General features: G+C 43.7%; 1 protein-coding gene across 1 annotated transcript in view; it reads left to right on the forward strand.

The window, feature by feature from the left end:
- LOC131591404 (glutamate receptor ionotropic, NMDA 2B) overlaps window positions 1-15,776 on the forward strand; it is a 176,742-nt gene extending 160,966 nt beyond the window's left edge. The window contains exons 10-13 of the mRNA XM_058862062.1: window positions 6,764-6,924; window positions 9,842-10,029; window positions 11,793-12,031; window positions 13,869-15,776. Of these exons, the coding sequence (XP_058718045.1) occupies window positions 6,764-6,924; window positions 9,842-10,029; window positions 11,793-12,031; window positions 13,869-15,776 (2,496 nt within the window). The remainder of the gene's footprint in view (window positions 1-6,763; window positions 6,925-9,841; window positions 10,030-11,792; window positions 12,032-13,868) is intronic.
- Window positions 15,777-19,483: the final 3,707 nt, after the last annotated feature.

Raw genomic sequence — 19,483 nt, forward strand, 5'->3', positions numbered from 1 at the left:
TGGGTGAAAGCGCTATGCAAAGCAAGACAGAGAATTTGAAACATCACTGGGTACTGAATAATAAGATAAACCACAAAGTCAAAGTCTGAGGGAGTACAATGTAATTTTATGTCCTCCCAAAATCGACATAATGGATTTGGTGCTGTTCAGTCCCCCTTATTTTAGCTTCCTTTTTTTGTTTGATTACAAATCAAGACGTGTTGTTTTACTAGTGAAGACAAGAAACTGGGGTTTCAAGAAAAGTTGATGTGGCAGCTGGATTCAGAGCTGTGAGGAGTCCCAGCCACTGCTGAGGAGGCAGAGAATGTTATTGTGAGGGAATGCAGGAGGGAACTAAAAAGAGCTAGGGTAAAAGGATGATCTGAAAACTTAGTCACTTAGAAATGGCTGAGAGTTCCACCTTAGAAATAAAAAACGTCTGTAGTGTCAAAATTACATGACTGTGCAGAGGGGAGAGGAACGCTTTAGGAATGAATCTCAAGAAGTATCTGTACAAGAGAGTCATTAATAATAGAGAATGAGCAGCACAGTCGCTTTAGTATGCTCTCCTCACAGGCCTGTACCAGTGCTAAAATTTAGGTTTGCACTGTGATTTTCTCCTATACTGTTGGGCTGACACAGCTGGCACACTCCTAGCTGGGATGCAATTTTGTCGATTTTAAAGTGTCTACAGCACCATGTCATCAACAATAGAAAGTTCTGTGCTCAAAATCTGTATAACACCTCCTCTCCAGGACAGGTGTGTGTGCGTGCGTGTGCCTGTGTGTGCAATCCAAGCTGCATGAAGAAAAGAATACAGTAAAAACCCTGAATATGGTGCTGGCAATGATGATTGACATTTCAGAAACAAACTGATCACTACCTGAATGGAGATCGGGGCAGAGTTGCAGCTTTGAAGAACTTGCAAGCTGAAAATGAAGAACAGACAAAACATGATATATCACAGAGAGGCCCTGAGAAGAGTAATTATGAGCATGGAGTTTCACTAGCATTATTTGTGTTGCCTTACTGCAAGCTTTTTTACTGTAATATTCCCTCAGTATCTTTGGGTCTTGATCAGTTTGTTCTTGATATGGTGGAGAGTGTGTTCACCAACCAAAGATAAGTCAAGGAAAGACCTATAGGATACAGCAAAAGGATGCAAGAATGGTTGCAGGTCCATATAATACAGCTTGCAAAGAAAGACTGAAGATTAAACTGGGCTTCTTTAGCTGCAGTAAAAGAACATGGAGAAGGAGCAGCAGTGGTTTTCAAAAACATAAAATGCACCTTCAGAGAAGAAACTATTTGTATTTCCCTGCCCATGGATAACAGAAAACATTGCAGTTGTATTTGCAGCTGGAAGGCTTTAGTTCAAATACTTAGAAGAACTTTCCAGTAGTAAAGCTCTGATGGGCATTGTCCAGGGAATGGAGGAGTCTCCAGCATCAGCCATCTTCCACAGTGGGCTGGATTAAGAGCTGTCAGGAATGGTGATGTCCAGGAGAGAGTCACCAGAGAGATAGAGGTGGAAAAGCCATCTTCTCAGAGTCAAATCCAGGTTTGTGATTCTGTGGCATTGTTCGTGGTGCAGCTTGGGGACAAAAATTATATATTTTGGGAATAAGAAAAAAACAAGCTTTTTATCTTTGATTAGCTGTGAAGGAATTAATTTCCTGGCTGAAACAGAGGACACAGAGGGCAGCTAGGGCAAGACATGCTGCTGTGGACATGTGTAGCCTATCAGGACTTAAGTACAGGCATAGAGCTACCTCAGAGTTATACCTGAAAACCACTGACCCACTCTTCAGTTTTTAAGGTTCTAAAGGAAGCTCCTGTGCAAACAGCCTGGTTGGATTTTCAGGCAATGAAGAAAGGTGCAAGCTGGCTGCAGTGACATGCAGCTGAACCAGAACAAGAGGAGAGAATCAAGGACATTTGGGCAATGCAAAGAGGTTATACATCAGGAGGGTGGTGGGCACTTCAGGCTTCTTGCTACCCATAGTGGTTGGCTCTCTGTGCTTTTGATGGGAGAAGATATCCTGAGGACTGAATGGCTCAGTGGCTAGATTCGTCTGGGCCAATGTAGATGTCTTGAGCTATTTTAGGTGTACTGGAGTGTCCAAACTACCCTCAGGTGGTGGGAAAATTTGGCACAGGGGCTATGAGAGACCTGTTCCCAGGATGAAATTCCCTAGGCATCTCAGCTTGGCACTTACTTTTGGGTAAATGAAGTGAGCTCAAAGTATCTAACATGGACTTAAGTTCTTTAGGACTTGCAGGTAGCAGAGGAGCTGAATTTGTGTCTCTTTAATTGGTCAGAGCTTCCTGTGGTAGAAAACTTTAACTGGTCGTCTGGGCCTTAAAAAGTGTGAGGAGCCATCCCAGAGGAGCTGTATAAAGGTAAAACACTACACCCATGCACCCACCCTTGCACCACGTTCTACCAGCTGATTATGTTATTCAGCAGTGTATTGATTTGGGGTTTTTTAAGCAGTGTAAAAGTAGATCGGCTGATAAAAAAGAGCCTTTTTGTTGCAAGAGCTTGCTGAGTTTGGGAAACTGCTTTCAATGCTATTGGCAAACACTTTACAGTGTAAACAGGGCCTACATCAGGCAGATAAATAAGTGCAGATGTGCTTTTCTGTAGGATCCATTTGGTGATAGACAATATATTGAAAAAAATATTCTCATCAAATTAATTGTGGCCAATTAGACATAACCCCTTCCCCTCATCTCTAAATCCTCTCCAATTGCTGCTGCATGAATGGGAAGAGCTCCTATCACCTGTTTCATTATGCAGATTGATATCCGAACATCTGAGAACAATGCTGCTTTCTGCACGGCATGGCTCCAAATTGCTAATGAAACAGCTCTGCCAGCCGAGTCACTTAAACCCGCTTTCACTGCTGCTGTCAACAGCTCTCATGGCGAGATGTGGAGGGGAGTGGCAAAGGAGCTCTCCCCCCCAAATGTGCTAACAGCTCCCAGCCTGTGTGTTTATTGCTCTCCAGAGAAGGAAGATTTCTGCTCTCTGGCTCTGAGAGGTTACTTTTCCAAAGCCAGGGTCTGCTTTGCACTTAATGCTCCTTGATTTCAGTTTGTGGAGTGAGGGGTTGAAGAGGCAGGCAGCCACTGGGCTCTGAGCTCAGATATCTCATATCGCAGAGCCACTCCAGGCATCCTCGGTGTCTGCTTTCTGCCCCCATCTCTAGCATCCACCTTCACAATTGATGTGAAGCAAGTGGGGCTTCTTTCACGGGTGAGAGGATGTGCACATCACCTTGGGTACATAAAAGGGGAGCATCTCACAACAGACGTTCCATGGTGAATAAGTGGGAGGATGCAAGTAGGGTACATCACTGCCTGGGGCTCTTTGGGTACAGGACTGTGGCTGAGCCCTGCTGGTTCCCTCACAGGCAGTCACCCCTTGAGGTAGGTAGAGCTGGGCAACAGGAAAGGACTCCTGCTACAGGCAAGTGTAATGTGGGCTCCTACAACTGTAGACCCTGTACAGCTGGGTTTTCTCAGCAACTGATGTAGTTGCTTATTTTCCCTTCCCCTATTACCACCATGTTTTTTTTTGTCAGAACCTCACAGGACTCCACAGATGCCTGGAGTGAAGTAGATGTGACTTAGGGCTCTGACAGGAGAAATATTTGCATTAAATAATGGGACAGTTCTCTCATTAATCTACATTCTGACCATTTGTGTCCATATCTGTGGTTAATTCCTTTGTCACTGTTCACTGCAGCATTGAGATTACTTCTGCACAGGCTTCCTCCATGTAATGGCCCCTGCATTGTGCATCAGCTCCTCCCTCATGTCTCAGACTCCTCATAGACCCATCTGTCTGTGCCAAAGAGTGCTGCTTCCCTGGGAACGATACTTATGATCCAGGCCCATGATCTCAGCCCCTGGGAGCAATCAAGCAAGTGGCTTTTCTTACTGAACTCTTTGACAATCTGTCAATTAACTTTCCTCCTTATGGATCACCTCCAGTTTCTCCACACATTCCTCTACAGTGTTGGCAGAAGAGGACACGCTCCTTCCCCATCTGTCCCATGAACTTTTGGGGAAGGCTCACATGTCTTCTTTTTCCCTCAGGATGAGCTGTGTGGGACAGAAGTAAGTGAAGAATGATGCTATAGTTTTTGACTCTGGAGAGCTCACTGGAGATCACTTCAGCCCTGGGCTGAGCTGTGCCCACTTACTGCCAAGAAACACACATGGGGATTTTTGAACTGCTATCACCTATCAGAAAGCTGCATGCATGTTTTACTATTACTTCTCAGATATGGAGGAGTAGCTCTTTATCTCTGGCTGCATTGACTGTGGAGTCAGCTGGACATTGGTTACTTTCCGCTTTGGAAACATTAAGCTAGGTTAACTGGGGATCTGTGTTCCTCTTGGGTACTCAAGTTAAAATTGTCTGGTGTGGGCCCCATACGGATCCTTTCATATTGTTTCCTGTCTTGCTGTTCACCAAGCTATTGCTGAAGTGTGTGTGCATGTTGGTGTCTGGAGAGTAATTTGCATTTGAAGATCTGTTCTGATTAAGGAATGAGCAGAAGGTAAGGATTGGTGAGTGAATGAATATTATGTGAATTTGAAGAAGTCATCAACCTGACTTCTTTCTCTAGGAATGTGCTTTTCCAGTTGCCAGAAACAGTAATTTCTTACAAAAGAAATGTTTCCATTTATTTATTGGTTGCCCAGGAGCTTAAAAATGAAATCTGGAGCCTTTCACCTGTGGCTGCTATTATGGGCTCTGGAACAGAGTGGGGACAAAAAATAGTTCAGAGCTGGGATTATATTCCTTATCACAGGGAAATGCCTGACTTCGTAATCCTTCTTACTCCAGTTTGTAGGCATCATGATGGAAGCAGACAAAAGTAGAGATTGTGTCACTGGGAATGGAGGGTGGAGGTATAAAATGGCCAAAACTCAGTCACACAAATGTTGGTCGAGTCTGCCTGATGCTTCTCCTGTTGACTGTTCTCTGTTGGAGGGCTCTGTGGGAATGGGAATGCCCTGTATGCCTTCACAGTGGGGTTCTGCAGCCTCTGGAAAAGCAAGTTGCTCACACTGCAATCTCCTGGTTTAGCATGTCAGGGGAGAGACTCTGTTTCTTTGTGTCTGGCGTGGCAGTGCCCTCCTTGTGATGGGTCCCCTAGGCTGCTGCTTTAATCAGCTTAGTAAAAAAGAATAATTTTAGCATGCTGCAGTGATTTTTCTCCCATCAAAGTTTGCTTTCATTACAGTCTTTGATAGCTGTGAGTTTGTCTTCCTCCCTAGAGGGTGTGACAAAGTTCTGAGAGACACCTTACTGTCTGTTTTATGCTATATGAAACTTCTGTTTTGTTGGTGATGCACTAACCTGAGTTCAGAAAAACAGCCCCAATGTTTTTTATTGGCTTAAAGCAATAGGATATATGTTCTCTCTCACACACTCAAATGCATATACAAGTTAGCCCATGTTAGCCATCCAAACTGGAGAGGTGAGTTGACTGGTACACAGAAACAGGTGAACAGTGTGTTCATCTATCCACAGACCCAGCTTCTGGCTGTCCTCATGGCTGAGGTGTTGTGAGCGGAGTACACTGCTTTAGGGGCTCTGACCTCCTCAGCTGAGTTGACCAAGTTACAAAATGGCTTTAAGCAGAGCTCAAGAGCAAGGCTCATCTGCATGTGTTTTAAGCTAGAACTATCTGTGGATTGCAGCCCTGTAGAAGGTGGCAGTGAATGACAGCATGTATTCGTGTACCAGGTGCACTCTTGCTGTTAAATGGTTTTGGTCTGACCATTAGAATGTGGCTTCTCAGGATCACAGAAATACACAGTCACAGTTGGGAGTCAAGAAATAACACCAGGCAAGCTACTGCTTGATATAGCCAGAGAGGAGGAGGCTTCCTTCCATTTAACCTACCTTTGCATCTTTTTCTTTACTGCTTATTCTGTTCCTGGTTTATAGTTCTGTGCTCCTTCTCATCTGCTGGTTCTAGGGGTTTTAAGCAGTCTTGATAATTGACGGTCTAAATTTTACTCCTCATAAAATCCCAGAGAGCTTTGATTATGACTTGAGTTAAGCAAGTGGCATATAAAATCTCACAGGCTTGCAGCCGTGGGGGAATGTTATGATGAATGTATTTCTTCTGAGCAGCAAAAGCTTTGGAGTGTTCTGCCAGCTCTGTTCTGGGCATCAAATGTTACCAGTGACTCGCAGCCGCTAACAGCATTTTTATTTGGGACATTTGCCCAAAACTTTGAAAGCTGATCATTTGTTTGGTGAAGTGGGTGTGAGGTGTGCTGAGAGGCATCTTTTCTCATTAATTACTTTTCTACCTCTGTCAGAACCAGGAAGTGTAAAGGCATCCACAGTGCTGAAAAAGATACTTCTTAGGAACTAAATGACAGTTTGTGGATAAAAAGCACATCACATAGACTTTAATGGAAACTGTTTCTTGACTGTGTTCCAGCACCACTGTTACATTTTCCCTTTCCTCTTTCATTTTATCTAACCTATTTAATCTCTGATCACTGACTATTTAATGCACTTAATTCAGAGTGAAGAAAAAGAACAGCTTGCTCAGATTTATTTCTTGTTTCTTAGGCATTAACAGGAGACATTCATGTTTGAAAACAGTGAAATAGGATATCTTCTCAATTATGTTTTCTACCTGATAGTAAAATAAAATCAGATCAACCTTCCGGTATTCTCCCAACCAGATGACTGCTTCAATCTAAAAGACTGTGAGAAATATTCCTTTTTTTGTCTCTTCAGTTCCAGAAACCAAATGACTTCTCACCCCCTTTCCGCTTCGGGACAGTTCCCAACGGCAGCACGGAAAGGAACATTCGCAACAACTACCCTGAAATGCACAGTTACATGGTGAAGTTCAATCAGAGGGGGGTGGACGATGCACTGTTCTCGCTGAAGACTGGGTGAGGCTTTCTTGCATGCTTACTCACTGCAGAAACCTGACTTTTTGCATGCTTGTCTGGAATATTTACTTTTTAGGGTTTGAAAAATAAGCTTATATTATCATTCCATGGTTAAAAGTATAGCAAGAACACACATAGCACAGTAGCACAGGAGAGTGACTCTGTGGTTCTTTTTGCCAGGTTTTTCTATTGACGTGTGTATAAGAGTGTCTTGTTTTGCTGTGTTTATAAGAATTAACAAAAAAAAAAAAAAAAAAGGAAAAAAGGATCTAGTGTATCCCTGTGTACATAATCCATGTGTGTATTGGTCCCAAAGACCTTGCTTCATCAAGATGTTTCATGCTGATGGCTTTTTACACATACAGAAGAAAAGCTTACAGGTCTCTGTGGACAAAGGTTTTTCTCAGATCATTTATATTGTCATCTGGAAATTCCTTTGTTTTCCCTCCTTCTGTGTATAAAAGATTATGTTAATCAGGAAGCTGTCAGACTAATCCCACCCCAGTGTATCACCAGCTAATATAATGTAATGGAAGGTAGGTTTGAAGCAAATAGTTTGGAAGTAGCCTGCTCTCTGGAATGTTTTAGTATCAAGGGCTAAACAAAACATTATTTGAATAATATGAAAGTATAAAAAATCTAAGCATTTCCTTGGGTAATTTTGGAGACATGGGAAAAATCGTTAGCAAAAAGCATGGTTGAATAGCTCATCCTGTTTTAATAACAGTGAACCTGCAAAGGACCTAACTCAAAATGACATTTTGCAAGCCTTTGTCCTTTGTAATTAAAGACCTCCTCTCAGAACTGACCATTTTGGTTATCAGAGCCCAGCCCCAGTGAACAAAAACCATTTTTGCTTAACACTCATATTGCACTCTTATGAGAAAGTTCGTTCCAAAGCACAAATTCAGATGTTTAGCCAATTTAATTACTAGATTGACTGAATATTCCTAAACCTGATTGCCAGGTTCAGAGGCCCACAGCCCATTACAAATGGTTGTACCATTGTTGGATATCATCCTGGGAAGGTACATTTGCCAGGATAGTCATCATTCAGGAAATACATATGCACTGTCCTGGAAATATATGGATGAAATAGAGCTCCTCACTTGTGATAGATGTCAACCTGGCTTCATATTCACCCTTGGACAGACTTCCTCACAGATAAGCACTTGAACTGAGATAATCACCGTACTGTAAATATATGTGCAGGAGGTGTATTGTAAACATAATATGTGAGAGAGGATGTGCAACTGGAAGGTCTTAGGTCATTTATCAGAAAATATTTCATTTCAGGTCTAGTGGGAGGATTTACTCATCATCTTTGTGTTTGTGGGAGATGCAGCCTCAGGAGACTGCCCCCCAGATCCAAATCAATTTGTTGCTGCTTGAAAAGGCTCTCATCAGGCTCTTGTGCTCTCTGCAGAGCCCATAGTGGGGATTTCTGTGTGCTGAAACAGAATTTTTATTGTGATTTTCAGCTCAATATTCTCTAACAATAACCAATTCAGCATGGTAAACCTTAAAGCTGCTGTTGTGGCCAGCTGACATTGGTAAAGATCTGGTAGTATTTTTCACAGTAACTGAGGGGTCAAACATAATGTCCTGACTGTATTTGACTTGAAAAAAAATTCATTTTTCTCAGCTAAGTCATGCCAGCACTTGAATTGCAGAAAATATTTTCCTTACTTCAAGACCTACTTTGCTATCTAATACTGATGCATTTTATAAGGCATTTTAGATTCTTTTGAGATGTCAGTACAGAAATATAAGCTATTCTTAAGCATATAGATCCGCTTGACTTCCTCTTCATTTATCTTGCTGTATGTTTGTATTCCAAATTTTCTTTAAGATCAGAAATTACGATTACCAAATAGTCAGAAAGAAATAGATGATCCTCATTCATAACCCAGATTCACCTCTAAGACAGCTTTAGGCTTAGATTTTATTCAACTACGGTGAAGGTGAAGATGACGCCTGAAGGTTGGGTACAACATCCAGAGGGACTTGGAGAGGGTCAAGAAGTGGGCACATGGGAATTTAATGAGATTTAACAAGACCAAGTGCAAGGTGCTGCACTGGGGTCAGAGCAATCCCTGATACAAACACTGGCTGGGGGATGAAGGGATCAAGAGCAGCTTTGCCAAGAAGGACTTGGGAGTGCAGGTGGACAAGAGGCTGGATACAACCCAGAAATGTGTATTCACTGAAAGCAAATTGTTTCCTGGGCTGCATCCAAGGCAGGGTGGGCAGCAGGATGAGGGAGGGGATTCTACCCCTCTGCTCTGGTGGGACCCCACCTGCAGTGCTGCATCTAGCTCTGGGGTCCCCAGCACAGGAAGGACACGGACCTGTAAGAGCATGTCCAGAGGAGGACACCAAGATGATTAAAAGAGTGGAGCACCTCTCCCACAAGGAAAGGCTGAGAGAACTGGGATTGCTCAGAAGAGAAGGGTTTAGGGTGACCTAACTGTGACCTTCCTGAGGGGAACCTACAAGACACCTGGAGAGAAACTTTTTATAAATGCATTTAGTGACAGGACAAAGGGGAATGGTTTCTCTGAAAGATTAGATAGATTAGATATTAGGAAAAAAAAAGATTTTGCATGATGGTGGTGAGGCATTTTACTGTGTGGTGATGAAGTTGTGGTGGCCCCATCCCTAGGAGTGAGGCCAGGCTGGACAGGGCCCTGAGCAACCTGGTCTTGTGGAAGGTGTTCTCGCCCATGTCATGGTGAGTGGAACTAGATGGTCTTTAAGATCCTTTCCAACACAAACCTTTCTATGATTCTACATAACATATTGCAGTCCATCTGAAAGAGGTTAATTTCTTCCTTAGCTGACTAAAGCCACCTTTGATTTCATAGAGATTTTATGTTTTCTGTACTCTACCTTCTTGTTTCTTGCATCTGTGCAGGAAGTTGGATGCTTTCATTTATGATGCAGCAGTGCTAAACTACATGGCTGGCAGAGATGAAGGCTGCAAGCTGGTGACGATTGGGAGTGGGAAAGTGTTTGCCTCCACTGGCTATGGCATTGCCATCCAAAAGGACTCAGGCTGGAAGCGCCAGGTTGATCTTGCGATTCTACAGCTTTTTGGAGATGGTAAGTGACAAGAAAAAGAAGTGCTGAAATTTTCCTAAGAAATACCGAGTTTTGCGTGCAAGAAATGGAAGTTTCTAGCTCTGGTGCTTCAGATGTGAGTTGAAAATGTGGAATTATTAATGGGGCTTTTTTAGAGGCAACACACCAAAAATGCGAGGATGTCACTTCTTTCATGTTGTTGATGCAGGGTAGCGGTATCATCAAAAGCAGTGCCAAAAGCACTAAAGTTTTCATAGAACAAGCTCAGCTGTGTGTTTGAAAAATGTCTTATGTGAAGAATGTCTTGTAAAAGCAAGATTTCTGGTGTGAATTTTTCACTAGCTTTGAGGTTTTGCCATGACCAAACCCACTAATTATATCAGACTGTCTGTGGTTATTCCGTACTTTATAGCTCTAGACAGGACCAATCCATGCAGAGTTTACAGAATTAAAGGATAAATATTTTTGGATGAAAGAGCTAGATCAAATTTCCCAAAACCTAAAAAAAACCCAAAACAAAACAAAAAACCCCAAGGAAGAATTTGAGACTCAGAAGCATATTTTGGAATGAGATTTAATTAGAACATTATAGTAACTCAGTTCACATCTTAATTTACAGAGAAATTGCTATTAACAAAAATTGTCCATGGGAAAAAAAATTTATTAGGAAGTATTTTCCTGTTTTTCCATTTCACATAAAATCTTCCTTTTTTATGAATAAATAAAATTCACAGGTTATTTTATTTATAAGTATTCTTTTTCTCTCCTGAAATCTGGAAATAACATATGGTATTATAAATATGGAAAGAACATAACTTGGACATACTTCAGAAAACTGGCCACCTGACAGATAGGTTGTTCTGTTTCTTAAAAAGCCTAGTATGTATTATTTCAGAGAAGGACATAAGTTCTCCACAAAGCTTCAAAAACTCCGTTATGGAACTACTTAAATATATGGATTTTTTTCCCTTGCCAGTGGACTGGAATTGAAAATGTGAAAAACTAACTTTCCTAACAACATGAAACAATTTGTCATCCTGCAAAATTTGTTCTGAATGTCCCAGTATGTGCGTGCATGTGTGTTTACCTCTCTCTCACCCCTCATGAAAGTACCATAATGGTAGTAAGTGGTGTATGAAATTAGAGTACAGAACATTTGCTCCTAGCTGATACAAATTAGTAAAATTTTTGATTGGCCAAAGCTGTGTGAAGTGTTGAATATGGACAAAATTGAAGGGAGGAAAAACAAGTAAAAATACTTAAATATTTTTGGAACATTGCACCTAGTTTTAATGAGCTATGGATATGATGGTAAAAAAAAATGATTGAAAACAATCAATATTTTGATTTCGAGTTGGAAACATACAGTGTTTTCATCTAGAAGTGATTAATTTTTGTCTATCACTATCAGTCACTAATTTTTCCCTTCATTGACTTAATGAAAGTGGAAGTTTGTGAGGCCAGGTCTTCAGTCATTTGGTGGACAACTGTTTCAGTATCTCAGTGCAGACATCCAGCAAGTGTCATAGCTGTCCTCTGGTACAGCTTGTTATGGCTAATATCAGGCTGTGAAAAAATCCTGTTTACTTTCCTGTGACAAATGGCACTTGCCCTGGTCAGAAGGGCAGTCAAGATATTTTATGGATGTTGCAGATGTGGAAAAAGAACGTGGAGACTGGAAATTACGTTAGATCAGCTTCTTGCTTTCAGTCTGCCCCTGTTTGAGCTCTTCAGCCATTGCAGTATTATCTAACCTGTTTCTTTCCTCCTGTCTGTCATTCTAGGGGAGATGGAGGAGCTGGAAGCTCTCTGGCTCACTGGCATTTGTCACAATGAGAAGAATGAGGTCATGAGCAGTCAGCTGGATATAGATAACATGGCAGGTGTCTTCTACATGTTGGGAGCAGCCATGGCCCTCAGTCTCATCACCTTCATCTGTGAGCATCTCTTCTACTGGCAATTCCGCCACTGCTTCATGGGCGTCTGCTCTGGCAAGCCTGGTGTGGTCTTCTCCATCAGCAGGGTGAGTGCCATTAGCTGTCAGGGACAAACAGACAGTCCTAGCTACTGGAGATGGAAATATCCACCAAGACTGTCTAATACACAGGTGGCAGTCTGCACAGTGTCATCTTTGCACAGCTTTGTTAATGTTGAAAAAAACATGTTAATTTTTTCTGTGACATCTCTGGTCTCTGATGGATTATAGTTAAGGAAATGGAAATTGCACATGGAAATGAAAACACAGGAAAGGACAAGTTAACTGTTACTGCTTGCTACCCCAAAGCAAGTTGTGAAGAGGCCAAATTTGGGGACCCCCTAAATGTAATCAAGTAATGATGGATAATATGATTAGAAATTTGGGAGTTTTACATTGTCCTCTAAATTGCAGCTTTTCAGCTGACCTTTTGTTAACTAGAAGTGTGCCTTCATTGACAGTGAGAAGTCCTTAACTGAAAGCTATGCCCTGAACTATGCAGAAATCTTTCCATGGAGGATGACCACATAAACTTAGCAATTGCTTTATGCAAATCTGCCTTAGGGTACAACATTTACATTTAAAGTAGATTCTAGCCATTTCTGAGTCATCTTCTACTATTAGGGTTGCTAGCAGTATCCCATTTGGAGCTTTATTTTCCTTCTTTGAAGCCACTGCTTCTTTCTCCTGATCCATTCTGAAGTGAGGTCAAATCTTGGCATTTTTTAGTTCAGCATCTGTAGCAGAATTTCCTTTGATTGTACAAGGAGTATATAATTGCTGCATAACATATTGAAGAGAAATGACAAAGCCTTTTGAATGCAAGGGCACAGACTCTCTTCTATATTGTTAGTTTCTAATGTGGTTTGGTCTGTAGATGAGATGGGGCATTGTGTTTGGTGACCCTTAGCTACGAACAGATTCTTTTATTCTGTGTTTATCTGTTCGACCTGGGCCAGGTTGGTGAAAGGTCTGAAAAGTGTTAATCATCTGCTAGCTGCTGAGAAACCATGATGACATGATGTGATGGTGTCCATTTCACAGTTGACATTAATCATCGGGCACCATTTGTCAGGTCAGGGGATAAAGGAGACGCTTTTGTTCTGTTCCTGGGGATTAGCCCTCACAAACAGTCATGGGTAAAATGAGCTTGTGGAGAACGTGAAGGAATTGGGCCCTTCTGTTGTCCGATTTGAGGTTGAATAGAGGACTTCTGCTTTTGGGGGTGTCAATTTGGAGCCTTTTATCACTGTTAAATTTAACAGAATGCAATTAAAAATTTTATTGTACCTCAGTCAATAGTCAGATGCAAAATACCTAAATACCTATTCAAGAGCTCTGCTCCTTCTCTGTTTCCTTTTCTAATCTGCGCTGGTGATAAATGTAGCTAAGTTTCTGACAAATGAAGCTGTTCCCTTTTTAAGATAGCTCCTGTCTTGTTGATTCACTGATGCCCAGATGATTTTCAAGGGCCGAAACTGACTTTCATCCTCTTGTCCACACAGAATCATTTGTCTTGATTCTTTTATTCCCAAGGATATTATTGTCCCCATTTGCAATTCTGTGTTATATCTACTAGATTTGACTAACTCTTACAGATGCAAGCAGGCATTCCTGCATCCTGGAGATACAACTTGAAACAAAGCAGAGGAAGAGAAATGGAGGGAAAAGAAAAATGTGAGGGTCAAGAAGGAGAGTCAGAACAGCAAGGGTTGGTAGAGCAGATCTGATTCCATTTGATTTGATTGTGCTTCCTGATGGAAGGCTGATAGGCCCTACTATCCTACAGGAACACACTCTTGATGCACAGGGTGCTTCCCAGTTCAGCTCCCCCTCTGTGTATTCTTTGCAGGACCACTCACCTCCTTGCTTTCTCTCATTTCAGGGTATCTACAGTTGCATCCATGGCGTGGCCATTGAAGAACGCCAGTCAGCAATGAACTCCCCCACAGCAACTATGAACAACACCCATTCCAACATCCTCCGCCTGCTTCGGACAGCCAAGAACATGGCCAACCTGTCAGGGGTCAATGGCTCACCACAGAGTGCCCTGGACTTTATCCGCCGCGAGTCATCTGTCTATGATATCTCTGAGCACCGCCGCAGCTTCACCCACTCAGACTGCAAATCCTACAACAACCCCCCCTGCGAGGAGAACCTCTTTAGTGACTATATTAGCGAGGTGGAAAGGACCTTTGGCAATCTCCAGCTGAAGGACAGCAATGTGTATCAGGACCACTACCACCACCACCACCGCCCCCATAGCATTGGCAGCACCAGCTCCATTGACGGGCTCTATGACTGTGACAACCCGCCCTTCAATGCCCAGTCACGCTCCATCGGGAAGAAGCCCTTGGACTTGGGGTTACCCCCTGCCAAGCACAGCCAGCTGGGTGACCTTTATGGCAAGTTCTCCTTCAAGAGTGACCGTTACGGGGGCAGTGGGACCCACGATGACCTGATCCGCTCAGATGTCTCTGACATTTCCACTCACACGGTCACCTATGGCAACATTGAGGGCAATGCAGCCAAGAGGCGGAAGCAGCAGTACAAGGACAGCCTGAAGAAGCGTCCAGCCTCCGCCAAGTCCCGGAGGGAATTCGATGAGATAGAGCTGGCCTACCGCCGGCGCCCGCCCCGCTCGCCTGACCACAAGCGCTACTTCAGGGACAAGGAAGGGCTACGGGACTTCTACCTTGATCAGTTTCGGACCAAGGAGAACTCACCGCACTGGGAACACGTGGACCTGACAGATATCTACAAAGAACGGGGAGATGAGTTTAAGCGCGACACGGGAGGAGGAGGGGGTGGATCCTGTACTAACAGGGCCCATCACAAGCATGGCTCAGGCGAGTTTGGTGGAGGCAATGAGCACAAGCATGGTGTTGTGAGTGGGGTCCCAGCGCCATGGGAGAAGAACCTGACCAATCTAGACTGGGAAGACCGGACCGGGGCTAATTTCTGCCGCAGTTGCCCTTCTAAGCTGCACAACTACACACCATCAACGGTGGGGCAGAACTCCACCCGCCAGGCCTGCATCCGCTGTGAGGCTTGCAAGAAAGCGGGCAACCTGTATGACATCAGTGAGGACAACTCTCTCCAAGAGCTGGACCAGCCGCCTGCCCCTGTGCCCGTGGCCACCAGTGCCACCTCCTCCTCCAAATATCCTCAGAGCCCTTCCAACTCTGCCTCTAAGGTGCAGAAGAAGAACCGCAACAAACTCCGCCGGCAGCACTCCTATGACACCTTTGTGGATCTGCAGAAGGATGACTCAGCCCTGGCCCCCCGCAGCGTCAGCCTCAAGGACAAGGGCCGCTTTTTGGAGGGGAGCCCCTACGCCCACATGTTTGAGATGCCAGCCAGTGAGACCACCTTTGCCAACAACAAGTCCTCAGTGCCCGCCACCAGCTACCACCACCACAACAACCCCGGCAGCAGTGGGGGCTACATGCTCAGCAAGTCGCTCTACCCCGACCGGGTCACCCAAAACCCTTTCATCCCCACTTTTGGGGATGACCAATGCTTGCTCCACGGCAGTAAATCTTATTTCTTCAGGCAGCCTGTGGTGGCAGGAGGGCCCAAAGCCAGGCCAGACTTCCGAGCCATTGTCACCACCAACAAGCCGGTGGTCTCAGCCCTTCATGGGGCTGTGCCAGCCCGTTTCCAGAAGGACATCTGTATAGGGAACCAGTCCAACCCCTGTGTGCCTAACAACAAAAACCCCAGGGCTTTCAATGGCTCCAGCAACGGGCATGTTTATGAGAAACTCTCCAGTATTGAGTCTGATGTTTGAGTGAGAGGGGAAGAGCGCGGGGAGGGACTGGGGATGTATGTGGAGCATGGGAGGGTGGGGTGGGATCAATCCCATCAGCTACTCTCCTGAGTCGTCCTTAGTTTGTGGGATACTGGAGTTGTGAGTAGTGCAGCACTGGTGACAAGTGCCACCTCTTTGGTTTCCCCTCTTCCTCCTCCTTACCTAAGCCTCCCATTTTATCTCTTTTTCCATGTTCTTGCTCCTCCCATTCTCCTCCATTCCTGGCCATTGCACTTTACAGTGATGTCAGAGTTGGATATCCTTACTCGTGGTTTCAGGAAGCAGAGAAAAAGGCAGGGAAGGGGTGGGCTGAGGAGGAGCAGCAGTGACTTTAGTGTTGACTTCTGCTGGCTCCCAGCAGGGAAAGGCATGTGTGCACACATCTATGTGTGTGTGGCGGGAGGAGGCAGCAGCAGCAGTGTAATGGACATGCAGGAAAATATGCTTGCTCAGGCAACTCTTCCTAAAACTGCCTAGAAAAGGGTAGTATTGGACGTGGAGAAAGTGAAGGGAGAATAACAAGACTAACTTGATGATGCACTTATATGTTAGCTATATTGAGGTTCTTGTTACATTATTTTGTGAAGACTATGGGGGTTTAGGGCTGAAATATATATATATATATATATATATATATAATATATACATATATATATATGCGTATATGCTGAGAAATTTTACACTAAAATTTTGAATTGTCTGCTGGGGGGGTGTCGAGGGAGGGAGAGAAGATTTGTCTGCAGGTCAGGCTAGTGGTTTCAGTATGGCTGTTACAGCCATTGAATCTGAGGCAGACCAGTGGGAGAGAGAGAAAAGAAGTGGAGTCTGAGTTTGAGAAAGCTGATCAGCAGCCTCCCTGACTCCCGGGTTGGTTTCCCAAACTCAGACAAAAGATGCTGGTTTGCACTGAAATAAGGATTTGAGGAAAGAGAAATAGGGTTGGTTCATTAGCTGTGAGCTGCTCACTAGTTCTGACATTCTTCAAGGGTGGGAGCAGTGTATAGTATGGGTTTGCCTATATGTGAGTATATACGATAACTTTATACTTGAAATGTCTGTGAAGAAAGCAAAATAAACCCACTATCCTATGAGATTTCTGGAGAACAAACAGAGTAGAAAAGAGCTTAAGAGTAGGGAAAGGTAGGGAGTTTTTTCACTGTCACTTCAGGGGACACCAAACCCATTTTGGCATATCCTTTCAGCAAGGATGGGAGAGAAACAAGGAGGTTAATCCTTCTGCTCTCTCTATGCTTGGCCATCAGGTTGCAACAAAATGAAGCGGGTGGCCTCTGCCAATGCTGGAAAGGAAAAAAGAAATGCCATAGAAGGGTGCATGTGGTGGCGGTGGTGCTGGTGGACTGTTTCAATGCCTCCTTGCACATGTGGAAATGGGAGGAGGGTGTATGCACCCATGGGAAATACATATGTATATTTACTATTGAATGTACAGAGGAAGTACATAGCTTGTCTTCCTAGGAAGGGATGTGCTTGAATAAATGCCAGAGAGCACAGAAACTTGTGCTGAAGACTGAAGATGTGCAAAGCTGAGATGTGCGTGTACATGTGCGTGTGCCTCTGTGTGAAAGAGAGATACTAGCACAGGTGTAAAGCTGGAATAGCCTAGGGTTTCCCATCCCTGCAGTTGTAGTGACAGCTTTCCTGGTGCACTTAGTATCAATAAGAGTATTTTTTCTTTCCATTGTATCATTTTAGATGCAAGTTAAATTAAAGGAAAAGGAGAAATGGTAGGAGTGAGAAGCTGAACACACCTTTCATATGTCATCTGTCTCCTGAGGTGGGGGTGTGGACCGAGCTCTCCCATCCTGAGAGATATGGCAAAGTCTCTACAGCTTATCCTGGGTCTGTCCCAGTGTCTCAATCACCATGGCTCACCAGGTGAAGGGTTGAGAGAGTCCTGTGCTGAGGGCATGGGGACACTGAAGACTGGGAATTCTGAAGATTGACTCTGGAGGGAGATGGCAGCCCCGTCTTTATAAGCCACATTTCTTGGAGCTGAAAGCCACCTCTCTCACATTCCTCACCAAACCATGGTTGATTTTATCTTATTGTTCTCTTTTTAAGCCAACAGAAGGCCTTTTATTTATTTACTTATTTATTTTATTTATTTTTTAAGCTGAGGCAGGGGGGAGGGTGGGTTTTACCTTTAAAGTCAAAGTGTGTGAGGAGAGGGTGGGCAGGTTTGGTGAGGGGAATATTTTCTTATATTTCACTGAAGAAATTATGGAGGAAAGAGGGGAAGAGTCTTTGTGATGCCACCCCCCAGTCTTTGGGGTAAGGGAACTTCTTACTCTTTCCCTCTTCTCTCATTACAAGGACAAAAGGAAAAGAAAAGAGAAAAAAAAGAAACCAAACAAATTAACAGAGCGATCTGCAATCCAGAACACATGGCAGCTTGTCAGACACCTCTGATAGCAGCCACCAAGAAGGCGTTCCTTTCATTTGTAAATATTTCTTTTTTATTGCGTTTTTGTATAAATTGGTGTTTCTCTTCTCGTGAATATTCAGGTCGTGGGGTGGGAGGGAGGGGAAGTTTGTTTCCGTTCTGTTTGTTTTTTATGACTTTTCAGGCTGCATTTTTGGAAGCGGTTTACGCAGGTCGAGGCCGTATGAATGAGGAAAAAAAAAAAAGGAGAGAGAGAGAGAGAGAGAGAGAGAAACCCATGTGTGTTGTGTTCCCCCGAGGCCCCCTGTATTGCCCTGTCACCTTTATCTTCATGAATGGAAGACGCCGGAACGTCACTTCAAGCCTTGCCAGCAGGGTTTCATGTTTTGATGGGAACACCCCCAATTCCTTTTTGCATATAAACTCTCTGTACCAGCATCTCTCTGTGGAGTTTGGGCCTCAAGGCACTACATTGTCTTGATAGTGGTGGGGTGAACCATCAAGTTGGCCACTCAGGTTGGACCATCACTTTGACATTAAGAGACTTCTCCAATGCTACTTTGGTTTAGAAATCTTGGACCTGGGAAAGCTCGTGATAATTTCTGGTATTTCCTAAGGGCTTGGGGTTGGGATGCTTGACAGCTGACGAGGGCAGCTAATCTCTTTGGTGGTTATCTCGGTACTTTTCCGTCCCTCCCCACCTGGAACGAGGAAACCTGGAGGGTGGCTCTGCAGGGAAATTAAGCTGAAAACAAACCAAAAAGAAGTTAATGGAACTTTTTTCAAATCTCTTCTTAAAGGTTCTGATTTTTGTGTTCCGGGTTGAAAGTTGGTTCGTATTTTCTCCGAACTGGTCTGTCCCTTGTTCCACTGATCGGCAAATGATAGTTTGCCAAAATCATTATCTAGTATTCTTACTGTTGTAGCACTGTTAACACTCTGAGTGCTCTGCAAATATTAACTGTGCCACAAACCACTCAAATGAATGCTCTAGGGCAACCAGAAAAGAAGAACTGGAAATTCTGGACTGAACCACTGGTCTAACCACAGGAGTCTGGTATTTTGCCTTCTCCCATAATATATTAGGCCACGTGTCCATCAGGTTAATCCTTTCTCCTATAAGTGATCTTTTCTGGTTGCTTTGTTTATTTTAGTTCTGACAGGTCAACAAGTTTTGGGACACAGATGAAGGGGAAGGGGTGGGAGGGGGGAGGGTGTAATTCATAATCAAGAAAATAAATCAATGATGTTATTAAACTCTGATTATATATTTAGAATTTTA

Source organism: Poecile atricapillus, chromosome W (genome assembly GCF_030490865.1).
Source record: "Poecile atricapillus isolate bPoeAtr1 chromosome W, bPoeAtr1.hap1, whole genome shotgun sequence".
Classification (NCBI taxonomy): Eukaryota; Metazoa; Chordata; class Aves; order Passeriformes; family Paridae; genus Poecile; species Poecile atricapillus.